This window comes from Micropterus dolomieu, linkage group LG12 (assembly GCF_021292245.1).
Source record: "Micropterus dolomieu isolate WLL.071019.BEF.003 ecotype Adirondacks linkage group LG12, ASM2129224v1, whole genome shotgun sequence".
Lineage (NCBI taxonomy): Eukaryota > Metazoa > Chordata > Actinopteri > Centrarchiformes > Centrarchidae > Micropterus > Micropterus dolomieu.
The window spans coordinates 28,388,598-28,409,837 of record NC_060161.1 but is presented as its reverse complement, the minus strand read 5'-3'; the positions used below and the strand labels follow the sequence as shown (position 1 = coordinate 28,409,837).

The 21,240-nt window shown below is 39.8% G+C and overlaps 1 protein-coding gene across 4 annotated transcripts in view; it reads right to left on the bottom strand.

Moving 5' to 3' along the window:
• Positions 1 to 10,554: 10,554 nt before the first annotated feature.
• Positions 10,555 to 21,240, bottom strand: part of phka1a (phosphorylase kinase, alpha 1a (muscle)) — a 34,959-nt gene continuing 24,273 nt past the window's right edge. Inside the window, exons 26-33 of one of the 4 annotated variants that reach the window (XM_046064414.1) lie at positions 19,757 to 19,872; positions 19,354 to 19,389; positions 19,035 to 19,070; positions 16,960 to 17,004; positions 16,641 to 16,802; positions 13,768 to 13,821; positions 12,750 to 12,950; positions 10,555 to 12,660 (exon numbers count right to left, since the gene is read on the bottom strand). In XM_046064414.1, the coding sequence (XP_045920370.1) occupies positions 12,487 to 12,660; positions 12,750 to 12,950; positions 13,768 to 13,821; positions 16,641 to 16,802; positions 16,960 to 17,004; positions 19,035 to 19,070; positions 19,354 to 19,389; positions 19,757 to 19,872 (824 nt within the window). In that variant the 3' untranslated portion in view covers positions 10,555 to 12,486. Of the gene's footprint in view, positions 12,661 to 12,749; positions 12,951 to 13,767; positions 13,822 to 16,640; positions 16,803 to 16,959; positions 17,809 to 19,034; positions 19,071 to 19,353; positions 19,390 to 19,756; positions 19,873 to 21,240 lie in introns of those variants that run through there. The other 3 variants (XM_046064415.1, XM_046064416.1, XM_046064417.1) reach the window with 3 other exon arrangements.

Sequence of the window (21,240 nt, the reverse complement as noted above, 5' to 3'; positions counted from 1 at the left end):
GGGGGCACTTACAGCCTGTGGATACCCTAAATGGACCTTTGTGAAAACAGCCACAAAATCCAAGAAGAACAAAACTACAGGGGATGAAGAAAAGAAGGTCAAACGCAACAACATTGTGATTCCATACGTGTCTGGAGTATCAGAGAAACTCAGGAGGATTTTCAACAAACATAACATCCCTGTGTTTTTTAAACCCAAGAACACACTAAGACAGATGCTGGTACACCCCAAAGACCGCACACCCAAACACAAGAAAAGCAATCTAGTGTATGCGGTCCAATGCAGTGAGGAATGCACAGACCTGTATATTCTGCAGTCTACTTACATCTGAAGGACAGAGGACACTCGTTTGAGGACCACCAGGTGCACATTTTAGACAGAGAAGATGGATGGTTTGAAAGAGGTGTCAAGGAAGTCATCTACACCAGGGTCGAGAAGCCGTCATTGAACAGGGGAGGGGGTCTACGCCACCACTTATCCCCCACTTACAATGCTGTCCTTTCATCACTTCCCAGGAAACTCAACAAACGTAACCTATTGGCCTCAGGTGAAGATACCAACGATGGTCGTTCAGTCTTGGCCAAGGGTAGTCCTAACGACTGTAACGACTGTTCAACAACCAGGAACACTAACGAACCAGCGGTATCGATGACCCGGGCCAACGACCCCACTGAGGTTAAATAGCTGAGTTTCCCTACCAGTCAGTCAGAACTGAAGAAGTCCTTTGGATGAGGGACGAAAGTAGTTTTTCTCACTCGCTTTAGTACATTGAAATTCTCAAAACTACTTGTTCAACCTCCACATCATCTCGTCACTTGTGCACATCATAAAAGCAATTTCTCATTGTTTTGAACAAATAGCAAATGGTTTGACACATTGATGCAAATGATTATACAATTGTCTGCTTTTTCCTACATTATCAATTGGTTATGTCATGCTGGACACAATGTATTATACCAGTCTCTGTTGAATAGTCTTACCCCCCAAAACATCTAGGCATAAGTTCATTGCATAAGTCATTACATGCAAAATGGCGGAACATGTCAGAATCAAAGTCATTCTTCACATTCAAGTATGCAGCTGAACGAAATGTTGTTTCGTACAGACCAATGATGCATAAACAAAATAAGAATAGACAACAACAAATCACAGCATACTACAGCAGTAACACAGCCCTCAGACCATTTACCCGATACTCACAATACCATACACAGTGAGCATTGAATAGTGCAATATCTATATACAGTTTTTCACAACTGCTCACACACAAAATCTTTACATGTCACACGATTTTTGAAACCTCTCACTCAAAAACCTCATCTCAAATCTCCAAAACCATAAGCTATTTCTCAGCCTTTCACTCAGTTTTCAGTGCACTTTTTTCAAAACACTAGACACAATTCTCTACCTAAGACACAAAAATCTAACAGGAAGTGACTTGCTTTCCTTTTCCAAACACAACCAATCAAAATTCTTACGGTAATTGATGAAGGTATCCGTTGTGCTGTGGATGACAATCTCTGACCTGAAAGACAGGAACATCAGCCTAAAGAGTGTTTCACATGCTTACATTTATAATTTTATCATTTCTTCAGTTGTGCTATGCAGTGCTGTAAAACAGTCTTTTCTTTGTCTTTTCTGCATCACAATGACATGGTGTGTCAACAAATTGTAGTACCAACAGTAAAAACGTTAACTGCGAATCCTGTCCAATCTCTTGTGATATATATAACTTTATACTGTTGAAATTGATATTGCCATATTGAAAAAGTGCAGCCTTGTGCATTTTCAATCATTGTCATCAAAACCTTAGCCATAGTTTACATCAGAAAACACAGAGTACACTGTTATATTGATAACATGACTTAATATTTTGACTATCTTGTTCGTAAACAATGACACAAGGATTTGTCAATCTGATGGAAATGACATGTTCAGTGCCATAAAGATTTGCTTTTGAGCGATAGACTAAGGATTTTGAGCAAGTGATCTTAGAAATGACTAAACCGTTTCAAAGAACAATGCTGTTTTTGAAATTGAACTTGTAATGTTGGTCTGTTGGTCATGTTTTTCCCCTTCAGAGCACATGAACTGTCTCTGCACTGTTTTCTGGAAAAAGCAAGAGTTGGGAACTTTAGCACAAAAGCTGCCTGGAAACAAGACTTGTATAAACATGCTCAGCAGATCTCTCCTAGATGTTCACACGTAGTCTCGCTTTGGCTGCAGCAAACACCAGCACTAATCGTAAACTCCTGCAACTCATTTAATACATCTGTAGCGCTTACACTGCAGAATCCTGTCCTCTGACTCATCCGCTTTAACACTCCCGAGTTTTGCATTTTTTTTATGCGCTGTCACTGTCCAAAAGTCAAACAGCTGTTGGCGTTCAGATGGTCGGTCTTTCACAATGACAGGAGGTGAGCCAAGTGTGCATGCATAAGAGATTGAGAGAGGGCTGGAAATCATGTAATCCACAAGAAGAAAAAATGTGTTCTGAAGGATATTTGATATAAATGATCACTTAGCTATATGGCCAAAGGTACTTTTGGTCTATTTTTTCATGCTTAGATCCACTTTTTTTTCAATGAGGCCAAATCTTAATACTGCAGAATTGCAGTGTGCTTCCAACTTTGTGGCAACCATTTGGGGCTATAACCCTGTGCCCAAAGCTAGCAGAAATTTGAGTTGGACTTTCAGTGGAGTTCATTTTAAACCTTGGCCCTATTTAAACATGTTTGGTGTCGAAATGACTAGTAGGTACAAAAGGTTTTGTAATCCATCCAGTAGATGGCTTCAGCTGGCAGTCGCAAACTGGCTGCCGTGGCTGTAACGTATTCCTGCGGGGCAATTGCGTCCATCAAAATAAGTCCACAAACACACCACCGGCATTTCCTGCAACATCTTGCCTCTCATGAGATTTAATGAGAATTGTCCGTGAGCGAGACTTCAGTTTCCTGTTAAAAACAAACGGTGTCACCCGGAGACACTTGTAGGGATCCTTTCCATCAGTTTGTCAGACACCTCATATTAACAGTCAGAGCCTGTTGGTGTCAAAAAGAAGCACTTTTTGTGGACAGGCCCAATTATCCCGAAGGAATACGTTGCGCAGCTGCCAGTTAAAGCCATCAACTGCACGGATTTTATAACTTTTGGGGTCCAGGTTTAAAAATACCGAAATTATCCTTTAACAATAACCATTATCTTTCCCTAACCTTTCCCTATGGGCTTTAGTTACCTAATAATATTAATAATAATAATAATAATAATAATAATAATAATCTTTATTTGTAGAGCACTTTTCAAAAACAATTTACAAAGTGCTTTAACAAGTGTAAAGAATAATACCCAAGAGACAATATTACAAAAACAATACAAGATAAAAGCATGAAAACATTGAAAAGACTAAAATACACGTTTAAGATAAACATAAAATTAGTAAAAAATACAATAAAATAAAAGGGATAATGAAGGATAATGAATCCTTTACTAACTTAACCATATCATAGCTGCCATGCCCAGAAAGAGGCAATTAAAAAAAAAGGTCTGCATTAGATTTTATAACAGAAAATAAAACAATAAAAAGGGTTTCATTGAATGTGTTTTTTTGTCTTTCTTGTCTGGCAATATGGTTAATAACTTTACTGACCTTCACAGAGCCCTGACCTCAATCCCATCCAACACTTTTGGGACAAATCAGAAGCCCGGCCTTGTCGCCCAACATGAGTAGCCAACCTCACTTATGCTCTTGTGGCTGAATGAGAGCAAATCCTGACATTCCGGTTCCTAAATCTGAAAGCTGAAACCAGAATAGTCGAGGCTGTTAAGGGGTAAAACTTTGGGCTGTCCACATACTTATGGCCCTGCAGTGTACAGTATGAGGCATAAACCACCCAGGCATGTGCGCTGCGGTAACTTTGAGTAAGTTAAGCCTTTAATTAGACCGGATAACACATCAACTGGTGTCGTATCAGTGCTGTTTTAAAAATGTGTTTACTGTTCTTTCACATCATATTATGAAAAGTTTACACTCCAGTGGCCTGATGTCAAACTTGGCTACTTTCTCAACGTCACTATCCATCAAACGTTGTCAGGGCAGGAGTCATCTGGCACTCTTGCCTTGCACACAATGTTCTTCATCAGAATTAGAAGGACCCTTATTGCCAAGTAGTGTTTTACACATGCGAGGAATTTGCTGTGGTGATAAGGTGCTACACGCAGACAAACATACAGTTGACATAAAATAAAAGAAATAAATAAATATGGAATGGAAGAACAACGTTGCAGATATATACATGTGCATTATTCAGGGGTTCATATGGGGAAAGAAGACCACATTTTTTTGGAAAGCCATGTTTTAAAAAAAGTTTATATTAGATCCAAAGTGATAATTCCCAGGGATGCACCACATACTGACATATATGTGCATGTTTTAGTTGGAGGAATTACTGTCACTTTAAAGACGCCTCAAGTAAAAACTGTCTTAAACCCCCTCGCTCTCCCCTAAACAGTTTCAAAAACCCCTGAGTGGAGTTCCTCCAGAATACTTATATAAAGGTCAAATTAGTGATTAAATGACCAAATTCGTTCCACAAACTGAAACAGTGTGAAACTGCATATATGATGGTCTTTTCATTCTCAAATGGACGTATTCATGTACTGAGTACAGTTGTTCCAGGATGTGTATTAAATGCGTGCTTCACATTTGCATAGGATGTAGTATGTAACTGAAGAGGCGGGAAGCTTTGCAGAGGAGCAGAGTGAAACCTATGCTAACATGCAAGATGGAGAGGAACATGGAAGTAATCAGTTTTTGGATAAACAGAAGACTTACTGATGAAACTTGGTAAGCAACTTTCAAGATTTGTGAACACAGCACTTCTGTGCATCAAACACTTCATGTGGATAAATGGGAATGTTCTCTTTGCTTGTTCCCTCTCCGCCTTCACAAGCAAAGACTTTATTATCCTTGAGGAAATGGACAGGTATCCTAGGCGACAATTTCTCACAGTAAGTGGTTTGTGTATGACAGTATGGTTACTGAAACATAGGAGCTCAGACACGATTGTACAGGAGGACCCGTGATTACATCCCATTCTACAAAAAAACAATGTCTGCACAAAGGAAGAAATGTGGTTCTGTCTTGTTAAGATTTGCAAATCTTCTAGCGGTATAGAGTAAGTAAATGTGCTTAATCTTGGTTAAGTGTTTCCTCTGCATTATTTTTCATTTGTAGTCACATGTTTTGAAGTAAAAAAAAAAAAAGCTTGAAAGATTACAAAAAAGAGGACAATAGAAATAACGGTTACTTTAAATTTCGTCGTCACTTGCATCGACAAACACAGTTGGGGAGTAACGGATTACATGTAACAGAGTTACATAATCAGGATACAAAAATAAAGTAACTGTATTCCGTTACAGTTCAGAAAATAAAGACGTAATCAGACTTCAGGTACATTTTGTAAAAACAGGGATTACACATAGGGATTACTTTAAGCACAAAGTTTCTATTAAACGATAGGCCAGATCCTGCCATATGACTTATAGATTCTCCTGCAAGGCATCATATAAAAACATTGAGGCCTAAACATCGATTTTGATTTCATGGGAATGGGACATCTTATAAATTATATGTTTCTCTAAAAATACACAGAGTGACAACGCATCTTGTCTTTATTTACGTATTTGGGATTGAAGTAATTAAAAGTAATCAGGTTACTTTACTTTTATTTTCTGGTACTTGGATTACAAGATTACATTTTTTAACAAGTAATTAGTAATTGTACCAGATTATATTTTTAAAGTAACCCTCCAAACCCTGTTGACAAACCATTGTTGAAATGTGAGCATCTGGTAACATTAGATTCGATTTGATTCAGTTCAGCTTTATTGTCATTGCGCATGTCACAGGTAGGAAGCAACGAAATGCAGATAGCATCTAACCAGCAGTGCTAAAGCAGTAATTAGAATATGATACATTATTATACAAGTGCAAGGCATGAATGCTATAAATGCTTGTATAGCGCCTTTCTAGTCTTTTCGACCACTCAAAGCGCTTTTACACTACATCTGCATTCACCATTCACTCACATTTATACACTGAGCCTAAGTGCTCAAACAGAAACTAACATTCACACACATTCATACACTGGCGGAACAGCCACCAGGGGCAATTCGGGATTCAGTATCTTGCCCAAGGACAGTTCGACATGCAGCCTGGAGGAGCTGGGGATTGAGCCGCCGACCTTCCGATTAACGGGCAACCCGCTCAGCTGAGCCACAGCTGCCCCCTAATACATAATATAAATATATGTATACAAGTAAATACAGGCTATGAACAGATTATGAGGATGGAAGCACGGTATAGAAGAAAACTATACAATATGTACAGTAGTGCAAATGTGATTATTGTGGGGGTTATACAGTATGTACAGTAGGAATGTCTATGTATAGGGAATGATTTACAGTATGTAAATATGGTATGAATGTACAGTAGTGAAATGGTATGCCTAAATGAAAGGTGCAGTTAATAGTGCAGTGGTGTCAGAGTCCATGATGACAGTGCAACTGGTAACATCTGTCACCCGATCACAGGGGTAAAGATAGATAGCACAACAATCATTTTCAATTTAAAGCCGAATTGCCTGTTGATAATAAACTTTAACAGTATTCCATTAAAACACTCAAACAAAAAACACCTGACAGAATAATCTGGTCCTTTGTCCAACATGCCATCTGTTAAAGTAAGGATCCCATTCCAGTAGTTACTGCAATATTCAGCACAACCAACTCACACTGAAGGTCAGGCTCCTGGTGATGTTTTACAGAGAAGCGTAAGTCCGATGACAGGAATGTATGGCCACGTAAATGGGTTTAGTATACGGCCAGTAGTATGTATGGCCATTAGTATAGGCCTATGTTAGTAGGCTATAGCGCATATAACCCTGTTTTGCCTGATGTCAACTCTGGACCAGTGGTGTCTTACCTGCATTTGTAGCTTTTACACTACATCTGCATTCACCATTCACACACATTCATTCACTGAGCCTAAGTGCAGCCTACAGCCTGAACCACCGACCTTCCGATTAAGGGCCAAACTGCTCTACCTCCTGAGCCACAGCCGCTCACAGCATTATCATTTACATGTGAAAGCCTAGGAGATAGGGGGTCATGGGGACAAACAAAGCTCATGTCAGTTCCTGACAGTTTTCGGCATATGCCAAAAATTCCTATGAGCAGCCATTAACCTGAACTTCCAGAGGAATTTAAAGTGCCATTAACTCCCAACAATCCCACTTTTCCTGCAGTGACTGTTGTGTGGAAGTATGTTTTAAGTGTCCAGACAGAAATCAAGAAATCACATAAAGAGATTAAAGCCTGCCGATGTTATGAACTCCATGTATGAAAAGGGCTTATTGTTAGCAAGTGCTCAGCATTAGCTTCTGCATCTGTTAGCGGTGAGCAATTAGTAGGCCTATTCACATAAAGTTTGTTTACCACAAGCTACAGTGGAAACTTACACACTGAAAGTAACTATGAAATGTGAGTATTTTAACTAGTACTATCACATACATATTGTCTTTAATCGTTTAAGAACAAGCTAGCTTATTCTTGGCGCAGAGTAAACCGAGGCAAGTCAAAAACTGCAAAAGGTCAAAATCTGCTGTCTCCATTTCAGGTCAAACCTCTAAATGTTTCTGCCAAACTTAATGGAAATTTTTGTTGCAATATCTAATCTATCTAGTCTGGAAAATGGCTAAAGCTAAAGCGCTAGCACGGCTAACAAAAAATATAAATGATTGGTGTAGTCCAGTTATAATCAAGCATCAAGTGTTTTAGTACCAGAGGCCCCTTTAACATGTTCCCATTATGTGCCATATAAATCTGCAGAATACAGGAATGACCCCCTTCGAACACATTTGGTTTCACTTATTGATCACATATTTTATTGTGCAAGCTGCCTGAAACTGAGCGAATAAATGAAATAAGACAAAATAAAAAAGACGTGTAGGCTACATAAAAGCTGTTCACCACAAGGCCAATGCATCACATGCATCTTGAGAAATCTTTTGAACGGGCATTGGAAGATTTATGAACTGCTGACTGCTGCAAACTGGGTCATATGTTTTACATTTAAACATTTTTTTGCTCCAACAACTAAAGACTATTTGCTTTAGTTTAACTTTGTTTGATTAGGCAGACGAAACACTGATCAGGACTATTATTTTAATACAGCATATGCTCAACGTCAGAAATAAATATTTTCAGGCCTGCACACAGTCTGTGTTTATTCCTGTCTGTTTACTTTTTCAGATGTCTATAACCCAGGTCATGTATTTTTGTCTGTGTTTAACTTTTCATAGTTTAACATGATACAGTATATTCCCTTTTTCTGACTTCATATTTTTTCCTTTGATACTGATTTTACATCCTACTTCATAATTTCTTACATTTTTAGCCATGCTAGCTCTTGACAACTATTGAACGAATCAATCCAATACTGGAATAAATTATAATAACTTTCGTGTATCCCCAGACTTTTCCACTAGCACCATCATCATTTGTTTGGTCTATCACCGAATACTTGCAAAACTAATTACCTTCCCATCGACTTCAGCTGTACTTTCAGGTAAGTGCTAGTTAACAAAGGTTAGCATGCAAAACCTGAGACTCACCCATCAAGCCACTCTACTCCATTCAAACATGTAAGTCAGAGTCAGACAGGAAACCGATCAAGTTGACAAGACAATGTGTAAAAAGGCAACTATAGACCCTGTTAATATTCAGTTTTAGCCGTTCCAGGCCTTGAGTAACATTCCCCCTCTGTTTTCAACTTTGTTTTGGAGATTCAAGTTGAAAAGGACATGAACTCCAGAGTCAAACTATGTTTCAACTTGACACTTATGTCCAGACAATAAATAAGAGGAGTTTCAGCCACAGACTTCTCCTGATCCAAGATGTTAGACTTGTGGGGGTGGGGGGGATTCTTTTCCACAGCACTGTACACCACCAATTAACAAACAACATTTCCCTCCTCACCTATCATTTACCAGCAAATGTACACTGTAAACAACATACAACAACAGTGCAGGGGATAAGACACAAGTCTTTGGTGTGAGAGACGTGGGTTTGAATCCACTGTGAGACACTAATGTGTCCCTGAGCAAGACACTTCACCCTTGATGCTCCAGAGGCGTGCGCTTTGGATAAAAGCGTCAGCTAAATGAAAAAATGTAAACAACAACAGATAGGAGAGGTGAGAGCAAGGCTCCTGATGTCCTCATCAAGACACCTTGTTGAGGGCTGCTATGGCTTCACGCACAAGGCTTTTAATTTCTCCACCTTCTGTATGCTTGCAGTACAATATTTTTGTAAAAATGCGTGAGTCTTTCCCCATGACCTTTGCTGCATGTTGTCCCTCGTCATTTCCTGTCACCTTTATACTGTTCACTATGAAATAAAGGCAAAATAGATAGAAAAAATGTGTGCCCCCCATAACGCACCATCAGCAATGGATTAGGATAAGAAAGATTGTTGTAAAAGCTCTTCATATAGCAGATGTTGAGTGGCCCTGACCTGGAGCCATAACTTTAAGTGCGTTTGACTTCATGTGGCGCTGCACAGCGCTGACTTAAGGTGATGCATGCTGGACTTAAAATAAGGCATGCTGGTTAGAAATTGTGTCCGACTTTCGCCGGCGCTGCAAAAAAGTCACCATGTGACATGACAAAACCTCGCGGGAGCAAGGCAGCTGTAGGCGCCGAGTCCGGCGGCCGCAGTTGCTTTTCTGCAGCTGCACAAAGTTGGAACCACAATGACAGTTCTCGCGACATTTGCAAAGAATTTTTCTTTGCAAATGCCGCGAGAACAGTCATTGATCTCAGCCCGATCTCAGCTCACAGTTATCTGATGCAGGTAGAATGTGTCCGACTTGACGGCGCCGTGTTTGTACCCCGCCCTTGCAGTCACCTGCAGCTCACGTTAGACCATCAAGTCGGCGAAAGTCAGGCGCCGTCATCTCGAACGCACCTTTTGTAATGAGTTTGTTGTGCCACCTGCTGGATGTATTTACCTACATTATTTATCTGCAAACAAAAACAAACAACTAATTTTAAAAGGTTCTAAGAACAAGTAGTGTCAAAGTTTTGATGTACAAATAAAGACAGGACTTCTTAAATTTATTTTGAAGTCAAATGAGCAAAGTTGCCTACTCATCCAACAAACGTCAAATAATAAATCATATTATATATATAAATATATATAAATTATTGGAGACCTTGGAAACAAGTTTGACAACTCAAGGTCCACTTATCAGCTATGTCTGGTAGCTTTCAAACATCGTCTTTAAGCCAACAAGGTGGAGAAGTCCTGAAAGGGCAGAGATCATAACAGCTACTCAGCTTGCATGTCAACATTTTCATGGAAATTGTGGAAAATTGAGCAAATATATAGTGGGCCTTAAATTGGGAGTTTTGTCAAGCAACTACTGAAGAGACCCAGATTAGGACACATTATCCCTAATGTAAAGCAACCTTAAAGCAAAAAAATTCTCAGAAATAACGTATTTCATCTCAGTTTTATTACAGAATTAGTTTCACAAGCGAGAAAAACATCCACTGGCTGTTCAGCGGACGGTATTATGCGGAGAAGTGACTCACTCCCATTCTGCCATGTTATTTTGGAGTTCACACAGAGTGTGCCGCTCACACATCTTCTAATATCACAAAATAAACTCAAGTATCAGTCGGTTATTGTACAATTAACCAAGAGGCATCACACGTTTCACACCAATAGCAAAAGTTAAAACATAAACATTATTGTATTACATTCAATTTATTCTCTGTAACATCTTCTATGTGCTAGACACTGAATCCTTAAAACAGTTAAATGTGTACATACAAATGTAAAATAACAGATTTGAGTAAACGGTCGAAAGTTTTACTGCAATTACACCAAAAGAACTCAAAACAAAATGACAGTTTAGTTCATTAAATTAAGGCATTTCCCTTTTTAAGAGGACAGAAATCTGAATTTCACGGATCAAGCTGACTTAGAAAGCACTGCATTCAAAACAAGTGCATGCAGAAAAAGCTTTTATTTCAACAAATCAACACAATAACAGTTCTTCACGTGTTAAAAAATGAACAAAACGGTTTTAATTATGACACAATCTTCTGTTTTTGCATAGTTAAATAAAAGAACAGCACTCTTAAGGCATTGAAGAAATCTCCAAGAACAGCCCCGTGTCCTCTTTCAGACACATCTGATATCTGTTGAATCTTCCTTTAAATGATCATTTAAGAGCAATAAAATAAATAGGTTATAGATTATCTAATGTTTGTCATTGTTTAAACATCATACAGCATGAGTTTTAGCAGGCGAGCTGCAATGCAAAACATATGTGTCGTAATAAATTAGTACCAGTTAGAAGAATTATTTAGTTTAGATTTTGTAAAACTTTATGTTAAAGCTGCAAAGTCAACAGAGTCTCTGGAGTTCTAGATGAACACAGAATGATAAGATTTGTATTTAAACTGTGTATTCTGGCTGAAAGTTCATGTTTACTTAGCTGTGAAGAAACTGAAATGCTTTGAGGGTCAAATCACGTTCATTTCCATTGATCGAAATCAACTCTTAGTTCTTACATTAGACCTGCATGAGCAGAGGATCGAAAATTAATCCTTGTCACTTTATGCAAGTCTGGTGATTTTTCTGTATTTTTCTTATCGTCAACAAACCATGTAAAAAGACCAAAAACAAAGTCTTGTATCCAAAGCCTGATGTCTTATACCTGTGTATGCACTGTTATTCAAAAACCATTTAAAGCCTGGACACTGTAGTTTATTTTGAGTCACTGTCCTGCTGCAGTAAATCCACCAAATGTCCCCCACAAATATGCTTTTTACTCCTGTTTAAGTAAGTGTTGAAAACTACAGTGCCCGCAGAGTTTTAGAGCAGTTTAGAGTGTTTTCTTAAAAAATTAAAGTATATATATGTGAGCTATTTAAAGATGTCCGTCTTTACTAGGCACAAACAGGCAAATAAAGAGGGAATAGAAGTCAGACAATATTGAGAAACTTTGGTTTTTGGTCTTTTCATGAAAAATACAGCCAGATTTGTTTCCGTTTAGCCGCACAAAGACAAGTTGATGTGGAGGCACAAGAGCTGCTGCAACAGTTTTGAGTGTTGTCGGACTATCTGGCAGTACAGTACAGTGGAAGAACAGGTGAAGAAGAGGTTGCCATGAAGACTGGGTCACCGAAACACTGAGGACTTTGTGTTGATGCCCCATAAATACACGTTTCTGATCCTGTTAAACTCTGCACTAACACACACAGTGACAACATACAACAACTCATATTCATGTGCTGTTAATTTATTGTCATTTTTATGTAAAAAATGTTGCAAACTTTAGCTTTAACTTCTTTTCATATTCATATTCATCATCTGAGTGGATTCACCCCTGCTCTGGTTTCTTGGGGCGTCCTCTCACTGCACCGCACAGGCCCCACTGGGCAGGAAGTCCTGCACGTACACCGCCACTGCCTTGGTGAGGTAGGTCATGCTCCCGAAGCGGCCACTGGGGGCGCTGTCGTACAGCAGCCGGCACACTCCGGTGGACGGGTCTCTCTCCAGGATGTGCTCCTCTGCTCCCAGGTCCCTCTGGAAGAGAAGGAAAGAAGTAAATCCTGCATCAATTGACCACAAAGATTTTCACACTGGATTTTAGTGTCTTTTGATGTCCTGCTCACCTGATCCTTGTAGAACATGTCGTTGGCAACGTGGACGATTTTCTCCACGTGGATGATTGAGCCGATGCTCGGGATCTCCACGTCCGCGAGCATAGTGAGCACCAGGATGGCCTCCACCAGCAGCTGTCGGTACTCAGGCTGAGGGATGCGGTTCAAAACAGTCTCCACGTGGAGGGAGAATTTAATCTCTCCCGGTGTCATCTGGAGAGGGAATTCAGAGGATAAAGAGAAGGAAGGGGGAGAAAAGATGGAATAGGAGGACTATGGATTTGTCTAAAATATAATGTGGGACATCTTTCGTTCAAGTGGGAACTTCCTGGTCTGAAAAGTGAAGCCCAAGAAGAAGTGCCTTCCACCTGCATTCTTTCTAATGGCCAGCAGGGGGCGACTCCACTGGTTGCAAAAAGAAGTGACTCTACTTCTCACTTGATTCATTACCTCAGTAAACACTTTCCTAATCAGTTTATGGTCTCAGTCGCTAGTTTCAACTCTTCTTCAACACAGCATGATGCTCATTTGGTAAATTATCATCCTATTTAGAGGAAACTAAACAATAAAGCAGCACGTGCTTTAGGGCACGGCTATCTTGTGATTGACAAGTCGTTATCATGGCGACCTGTCAATCAGGCTAGAGCTGTTAAATAAAGGCAACTCATATCCACTGCACTGTGTACATTTGATCAGTGCCATGAAAAATCTTATTAGGAGTCAGCTGTTCATTTTTCCGGTAAGTCCAAATATGGTCAAGTCTAGTTCCAAAAAACCAAGATGGCGATGGCCAACATGACATACTCGAGGTTTCAAAATAATAACTTTTATTACTAAAAAAAAGTTGAAGGCTAAATGGATTTAGATTTCATAAAATGCTATTTAACCCCAAACCTCATGTATGGTGACATAAAAAAAAGTGAATAAAAGTGGGAAAGGATACAACAACAAATCAGCAAAAATTACAGACACTAACATAAGAATTAAGTCAATTTTTTTTTTGTGGACAATAATCAAGTGGATGTCTTACCTCTCTGGTGGTTGAAGAAGGAAGGACAAATCCATCTATGGACAAACCATGGCACTAGAAGACAATGTATAACAAAATGTGTATAATTTTAAAGCTCTAGAAATAATTTAGCGTCAATTTATTTTGTTTTTTTAGAAATTCTAAAATCTTAATTTGTGCCCATTTCTTTTGACTTTTATTCCAGACCTTTGTACATGCTATATAAAATAAGAAACAATTAAAAATTGCAAAAACAAATGTGAAAAAGCAGATTATCTGAACTGATGAACTAAAAAACGCTCCCCAAAGGTCTCCTCCATCAGGCTGTGAGGGTGTTTACATGCACACTAGTATCCTGGTTCTGTTTCATTATAATAATAATGATAATGGATTGTCATGTTATCTTAGATACTCAAAGCGCTCTAGAGTGGGGGGGCTCAACCACTACCAATGTGTAGCCCCCACCTGGGTGATGCACAGAAGCCATTTGCACAAAAACGCTCACCACACATCGGCTTGAGGTACAGATGAAGAGGAAAATATAGAGCCAGTTACACTGGGGGATGATTAGATGGCCATATGGAAAACCCAGGTTGTGAATTTTGACACAACTTGATAAGCGAATAAACACAACCCGCAAATACTACAGCTTTATGAACACAAAGTAAACCCTTGGCTGTGATTTAATTGCAATAAAGGGATCAAACTGATGCCGAAATAACTACAATGTGATGCCGAATTGTTAGACATATGAATTCATGCTTTGTCAGGAAGTCAGCAGGACGACAACTTGTCAAAATGTTTGTTTTCTGAATGGAGTTCGATTGATCAGGGCTATGCTATGCTAACCTGTTCACAGTAAAGTACAACGATAACTGGAATAAAGTTACAGACACACATTTTCTGAACTCACCAGGTAGTTGAACTACCTCGCTTTCTTTTCTTCAAGTAATGTCGAGCTTTGTCCGGTTTGTTTATGTTTATATATATATATATATATATATATATATATATCTCCGGATGCGGACGTTAGCTGCTGAGAAGCGCGAGTGAAGATAAATGAAGTTGTAATCCCAAAAACTAAAGTAAAAAGCTAATTTAATAAAAACAGTTAACTCTGAGCTCTTCCCGCGGATAAACGGCGTAGTTGTCAGAGCAGAATCCAGCATACCACGGGTGTTTATTTGTCCGAAAGCTGCAGCGATGCTCCCCGTCCACTTCCCCGTTCTTTAGCAGCTCTCCGTCGGCCTGAGGACTGTCAGTACACCGCTCACCTGGTCCTCTCCAAACAGTTCTCCGAAGCCGCCGGTGACGTTTGGACAATCTCACCGCTGATAGGCTTTCGCAACATCGCGTCAAGCGAATTTCTCGCCCAAGTTGAAAAATTTTTACTGGTGCGAACCAGCGAATGTCGCGACAAACACCTCTTTTGCAACGCCCAGAGTGAATAGACAGGAATTCACGCCTTTGCATTGGCTTTGTAAAAATCAAGCCGCCCAAAACGCTGGATTTGCTTTCAGTGTGCACACACATTTAGTTAAATCGCAGTCTTTTGGGATTTGATAAGGGAACAAAGCCAGATTTTAGTTCATTTGACTGATACTTTGCCAAAGCAATGGGGGAAAACAATGTTAGAGACCTTTTATGTTATTATGAGAAGTTTTGAGAATATTTCTGCTTCATTATGTAACGGTGGCGGAACAGATTCTGACGGTGGCACTGGGCTGGGAAAATGGGAAATACTGGACTGTATATGAAGTCATATCCCTATTTAGGCTACATTCTCACAGGTGGTAATTTTAATGTGACTTCATAAGCGTTAGCATAAATCATTTTTTAAAATTAAAATAGGTCTAACCATTTTAATTAACTAGTTACCAGCAGGTTGCTAGTGCCAACCAACATTAGCATTGCCATGCACCGATGTCTTTTTGGCTAATTTGAGCAAAGCCTCTTACCATACTATGAAAACTTCTTTTTCATAGTATGGTAGTACTAGTACTTCTTTACCAACTCATGTTACAAGCAGGGTGCAAACTACAGGGGAGCTTGGCCTAATAGTAATTGTAAGTTGTTACTTTCCACCTCTGACCTGGATACCCTACCTGGAGTACACTGAAACCGGGATACTGTGGCATGTAAACACCTTATCCAGGTTTCATTCTCTGTACGTAGAGAATATAATGGCTGAGATGGTGAGAAATCAAGATCCAACTGCAGGTACATGATCAGAAAAGTGGATACTGTTATGATTACATATTCGAGGATATGAATGACCAGGTTTTCCTAAACGCCATATCCTGACTATGATCAAAAACAGGATAAGACTCAAACTAGGACATTAGTGCACATACACTGGCTGTGTCTCAATTCAGAGTCAGCATCCTTTGAATGGGCTGCCCCATTTTGAAGGCTCCTTCAAAGGAAGCCTTTCTATCCTCAGTTTGGAGGATCCAACGTATCCCTAGATTGACGGCGTGCCGGTCGATTTTCCCAGCACCGCTGGGATGGCATCAGATGTACAATTAACCACGTATTTTAATTAAAGGTTCAGTGTGTAATATTTATGAGGATCTATTGAAAGACATGCAAGATATTATACATAACTATGTTAGTTAAAGACCTTACATAACAAACCGTTATGTTTTTATTACATTAGAATGAGCCACTTCTATCTAAATGTTGCGCCGCCATGTTTCTACAGTACGCGTTTCGTTACTACATTGAATATGTACAAATAAGAAGACGTAGTGGTACTTGTCTGGTTTGCTAGAAGTAAGACGAGAAATGAAATTTGGACAAATAGAGGAGCACATGTATTATTTAGCATCAAGAGCAACAGCTTCTCCTCAACGCTTGGAAAGTGGGAGTTCAGAGTCTGTGTGAAGACTGACCTTCTGCAGGATCTTCCAGACTTTCTGGTAGAAGCCGACCGGGACTCGGTTCAGCGCCCCGTCCAGACGCCTCCTGCGCAGCCATTGGCCATGTCTGGTATCTTTGGCAACCGGAATGCACTCCGGAATGTCCAGAGATTCCATGGACTGCAGCCGGTATTTCTGATCGGTCAGAACGAGACACGATGATTTAAAGCTGCGTTTGTTCTGGTGAAACAGCGCCCTCTTCCTATGAGCTCAGGCGCAAAGCAAATAAAGCGTATAAACCTGGAAACTACAAAAAAAGTCAGAAATATCTGGCTAATAGACAAATCTTTACCCCAGATTCAAAGTTTTCTACGTCCATGGACTGAGATCGCATGCCCTGAGAGGCAGAAAAAGAGCAGAGAGGAGGGGAGAGAAAACAAACAATAGAAGATGCACAAAATGAAAACCACAAAACCGTGCAATAGGTAATAGAAATAAGTGTGACAGATCTAAACAATGATTACAAACAACCGCAAAGCCAGTGGATTCTGACCGTGCATGAATCAAAATCGGGACGGGAAACAAGAAAAAGGTTAGAAATTGTAGAAATTCAAAATTGTGTCCTCACCAGGAATATAATTTCCACGACAGAAAACAACTGATTAGTTCACTGTACATTAATTCAAAGCCCGGGTGGCTCCAAACTCAGCACACACAGACCAAACTTACACCAAACTTTGTAATAGCAACTTAACTGGCCTGCGTCTATTTTATTTTAAGTATACTTTAATGCCCCGTAAAAATAGCAGCTGAAACAATGAGCCGATTTAACGATTAATCAATTGACAGTTAATTAATGTAAAACTTTCTGTAACTGTAAATATATGCTGCTCTTCTTTTTCCACTGAACTAATAATACATAAAATAGAATGTGTGACTAGACTGATAATAAAGGCAATCATTAGTTGCAGCTCTACTCTGAAAAACTAATTATCAACACAGATATTACAGATATTAAAGTTGCGTCCCTGCTAGACTGAAAATAAGCAGCCACAAGGTAGCAGAGTGTTAATGGCTCATATGAGCTGCTCCATAACTTTTAGTTAATGTTAATTTCTTCAGATGAATCAACACCCGGAAAACCAAGTGTAAGTGTTGTTATTATTGTCACCTTGTGAAAGGACGTCAGTGACTGGTCGAGCTGAAATGGAGACAAAAAAAAAAAAAATCCACCCTGATTAAGGACTTTAACTTCCTACAAACCAGTTTACACCCAAATCCGAGTCCAGTACCTCCGTTTCTCCTCATGAGTGAGCGCTGAATAGGTAATTTAACACCACTGAAATGGCAAAAATCACAGATTTCCTAGGCCTACAAGCTTTTTAAGCTGTCTCTGCGTATGAAACAGATATGGATCAGTTAATTCAGGGATAATATCAAAGTCAACAGGTCAAAACCTTTTCACCTTATCACTCTGACCGGCTCTGTCAAAGACAACCTGTAAAGCCTCTGAATCGGCATTAGAATACAGTTACAACCTAACCATTACTCTGTTTGATGAAGCCAGCCGCAGTCAAATCTCAGCGTCTAACTCTCCCTCACTTCATAAAGATTCTCATTTATTTTATCACTATCACCTTAACTGAGTCACTCAAAGACAACCTGCGGTCCATCTGCAACACAGGAAACGCTGTTCAAACGCTAAATTGCACTACTCGTTGACAACCAGGTGCAAGTTCATATTGCTTTTTCCACAGCAAAGCCAATGACACATTAATAAGATCCATCTCATCATAGCTGAAACTCATTTTCAACTCCAGAGCCAGGCGTGTCATCATCATCATCATCACCTCTGCTAGTGGATCTGTCAAAGACAACCTGGGTTACACCGTTAAAACAATCTCGACTCAAGGGTCCACTTGCTTAATCAGCAGATGGAGCGTGCTCATTTATCGAGGAACTGTTCAAACTTCCCATTATTCTTGGGGCTTCTCATCCACGTCGGCTTCAAAGTTGAGCTTCACAGTTCCTCCTCTGACCCTTGGAAACAGTAGCTGACAAAGTAAGCTCAACTAAAGTTGAAAGCTCAGGAAAATACGAGCGAGTAAACCTTGAACATGCAATTGTTTTGTTGACTACTGCCCAACACCGGGTTTGAACATCTATAATGGAGCGTCCTCCATCAGCTGATGAAGACAGTGAGATGCAGTAGGAAGCTCTGGAACACATTTCAGTCGTAACTGGCAGAAATTAGGACGGCTTCGATATTCTGATCAATCTGATTGGTGATGTTTACATGGAAGGTGAATTAACAGAATATTTTGGATTTCAGCTTCATTACTTAACTAAATTGATTAATAACTGATGTCTTTGCAGAATGAAAGAGAAATTAAGAAGTTAGTTCATAATCCTTCATGTGATCATCACCTTAAATGGATCCGTTAAGGACAACCTGTGCTCTGCCTGCAACACAGAAACCACGTCATTAATAAATCACAGTCGACAAGCTGCTATAGTAATTTAATTTAAAGCTGAAGATCAACTATTAATTAATTTCCCTCTATTGATCATTTTATCAGGAGCACAAATCTCAATTTCCTCAATTACCAACAATCAGCTTCATCGTTCTTTAAAATGATTTCCACAGATCTCCTCGCCCTTTCACTTCTGCACAATTAGCCGGGTGAATCACCACCTGATTTAACTCAACATCTGCGTCTAACATCATCCTCATCATCATCATCACCTTGCTCGGATCCGTCAAAGACAACCTGTGTTCCAGCTGCAATGAGACAAAAGTCAGTTTGCCAAAGAGCAAAATATTTTCAAAATAAGATCCTCTCCTCTATAAATCTCTTTCGCCCACATCGTCATTATTGTACTTTATGTCTCAACAGCACTCTGAAGGACACACAGGAGAATGAATTAGTACCAGTCCACTGACAGTTGGTCTGTGGGGTGATAAACGGTTTGTTTTCTTCTTCAGTCCTCTTTTAAAGAGAGAGTTTTTTTTTTTTTTTTATCAGTGCTAGAAAGATATTTGATGTAATATAGCGATAAGAATGTGGAAAATGTGTGTTATAACTAGAGCTCTCCTGTAAATATTTATCAGCTACTACACTATTTATTCCAGTGTGCTTGGGTCCTACCATCTTCATGTCGCTCTTCAGTTTGCTGATGCCGGCCCGTTCGCTCTTGGTGGCGCCCACATTGCCCAGTTGATGGATGGAGATGGCAGGACTGACGCCGGCATCCATCTCTCTAACTGTGGAGGAGGACAAAAAACCCACTCGATGAGAACCTCACAGCAAGGTAAGAAACATGAGTGACAGAACAGACTCCAGTGTTTCCACTAGGCGAGGGAGGCGAAGCAAAATATTTGTTTAACACAACATGTCTCAGCAACATTGCTCTTGTGTCCATGAACATGTGATGCACCTTAGGATAGCTTAAAACTGCAGTGTTTTCCACGTTTAATGTGAGCTTTAGATTAATGTTTTGGTGTTGGTCGGGGGGTTAGGGGGTGCTCCCCCAAGAAAATTTTACGTTTTCCAATGAAAAATATGTAATTCACATCATATTGGGCCATTATTTTCACCATATCTCTGAACAAATAGTTGGAAAAGCTAGAGCAGATAATAAATAATCAACACCCAAAGATCAGTCTACTGGAGGAACTACAACCTTTAGATTTGTGGAAAGTAATTTTGTTGGTTCTGATGCTCCACAGTGATTTTACATTTACGGCACCCCTAAGCCTTAACGGCAGGAAAACCCTGTTAATATGACCTCAGAATCATTATAGATACGACTGTTCATGTTTGCCTTTTGTGTCTTCATTTTACAGCCTTTGACATTGATCTGTAGATGTTAATATAAAAAATCGGCAACATGAGAAACCTCATGAGAAACTTTGCACATTAAAATCCAAACAGAAACGTCTCCTCATTAGCTTAGAAGGACTAGTTTGCATCACTAATTAGCTTTACTAACCTCAGCTCCTCCACAGTCACCACCGTCCTTTCTTTTCCTAACAACCACTTTCTCACACTCATATAATTGAATCAGTCTGTACAGGACAGAGCTGCAGGCTACGCCAGTTTAGTGTTTGTAACTTATGTTCTCAACATTGGACTAGTAGGCAGTAATAAAATACAGCTACCAGTTACTTTCTATAAATTGAGCTAATGTTCAGTTACACAGCAGCCAGAAGACGCAGCCTAGGACACTGTATAAGCTTCCCTGCTCAGCTGCGCAGTCTGAAGGGGAGGGGTGGCTTCACTTTTCCAGCAGGTGGGAAAACAACAGACAAACTTTTCTTGGTCTTAAGAAGCAGACACACCGTAACCGACACCGTACATTTACTGCCAGAATATTTTCCTCCGCTCGCGGCCACCGTCACTTTCTGCCGCTCGGACAATCACTCACTATGCACCTTCAGATTCCTTACAGGAGTTACGCTGCTCTTATAACACCACCTGTCATGTAGATGTTCGGCACAGAACGAGGACAAGAAGCGAGCCAAGCATTGAGTGTTGCCCGAGCTCGCACAGTGTGCGAGTGAAAACATTTGTAGCGCATAGTTTAATGATCGTGGGAAATTTTAGTAGTGGCGGTCATGATTCAGCAGCGG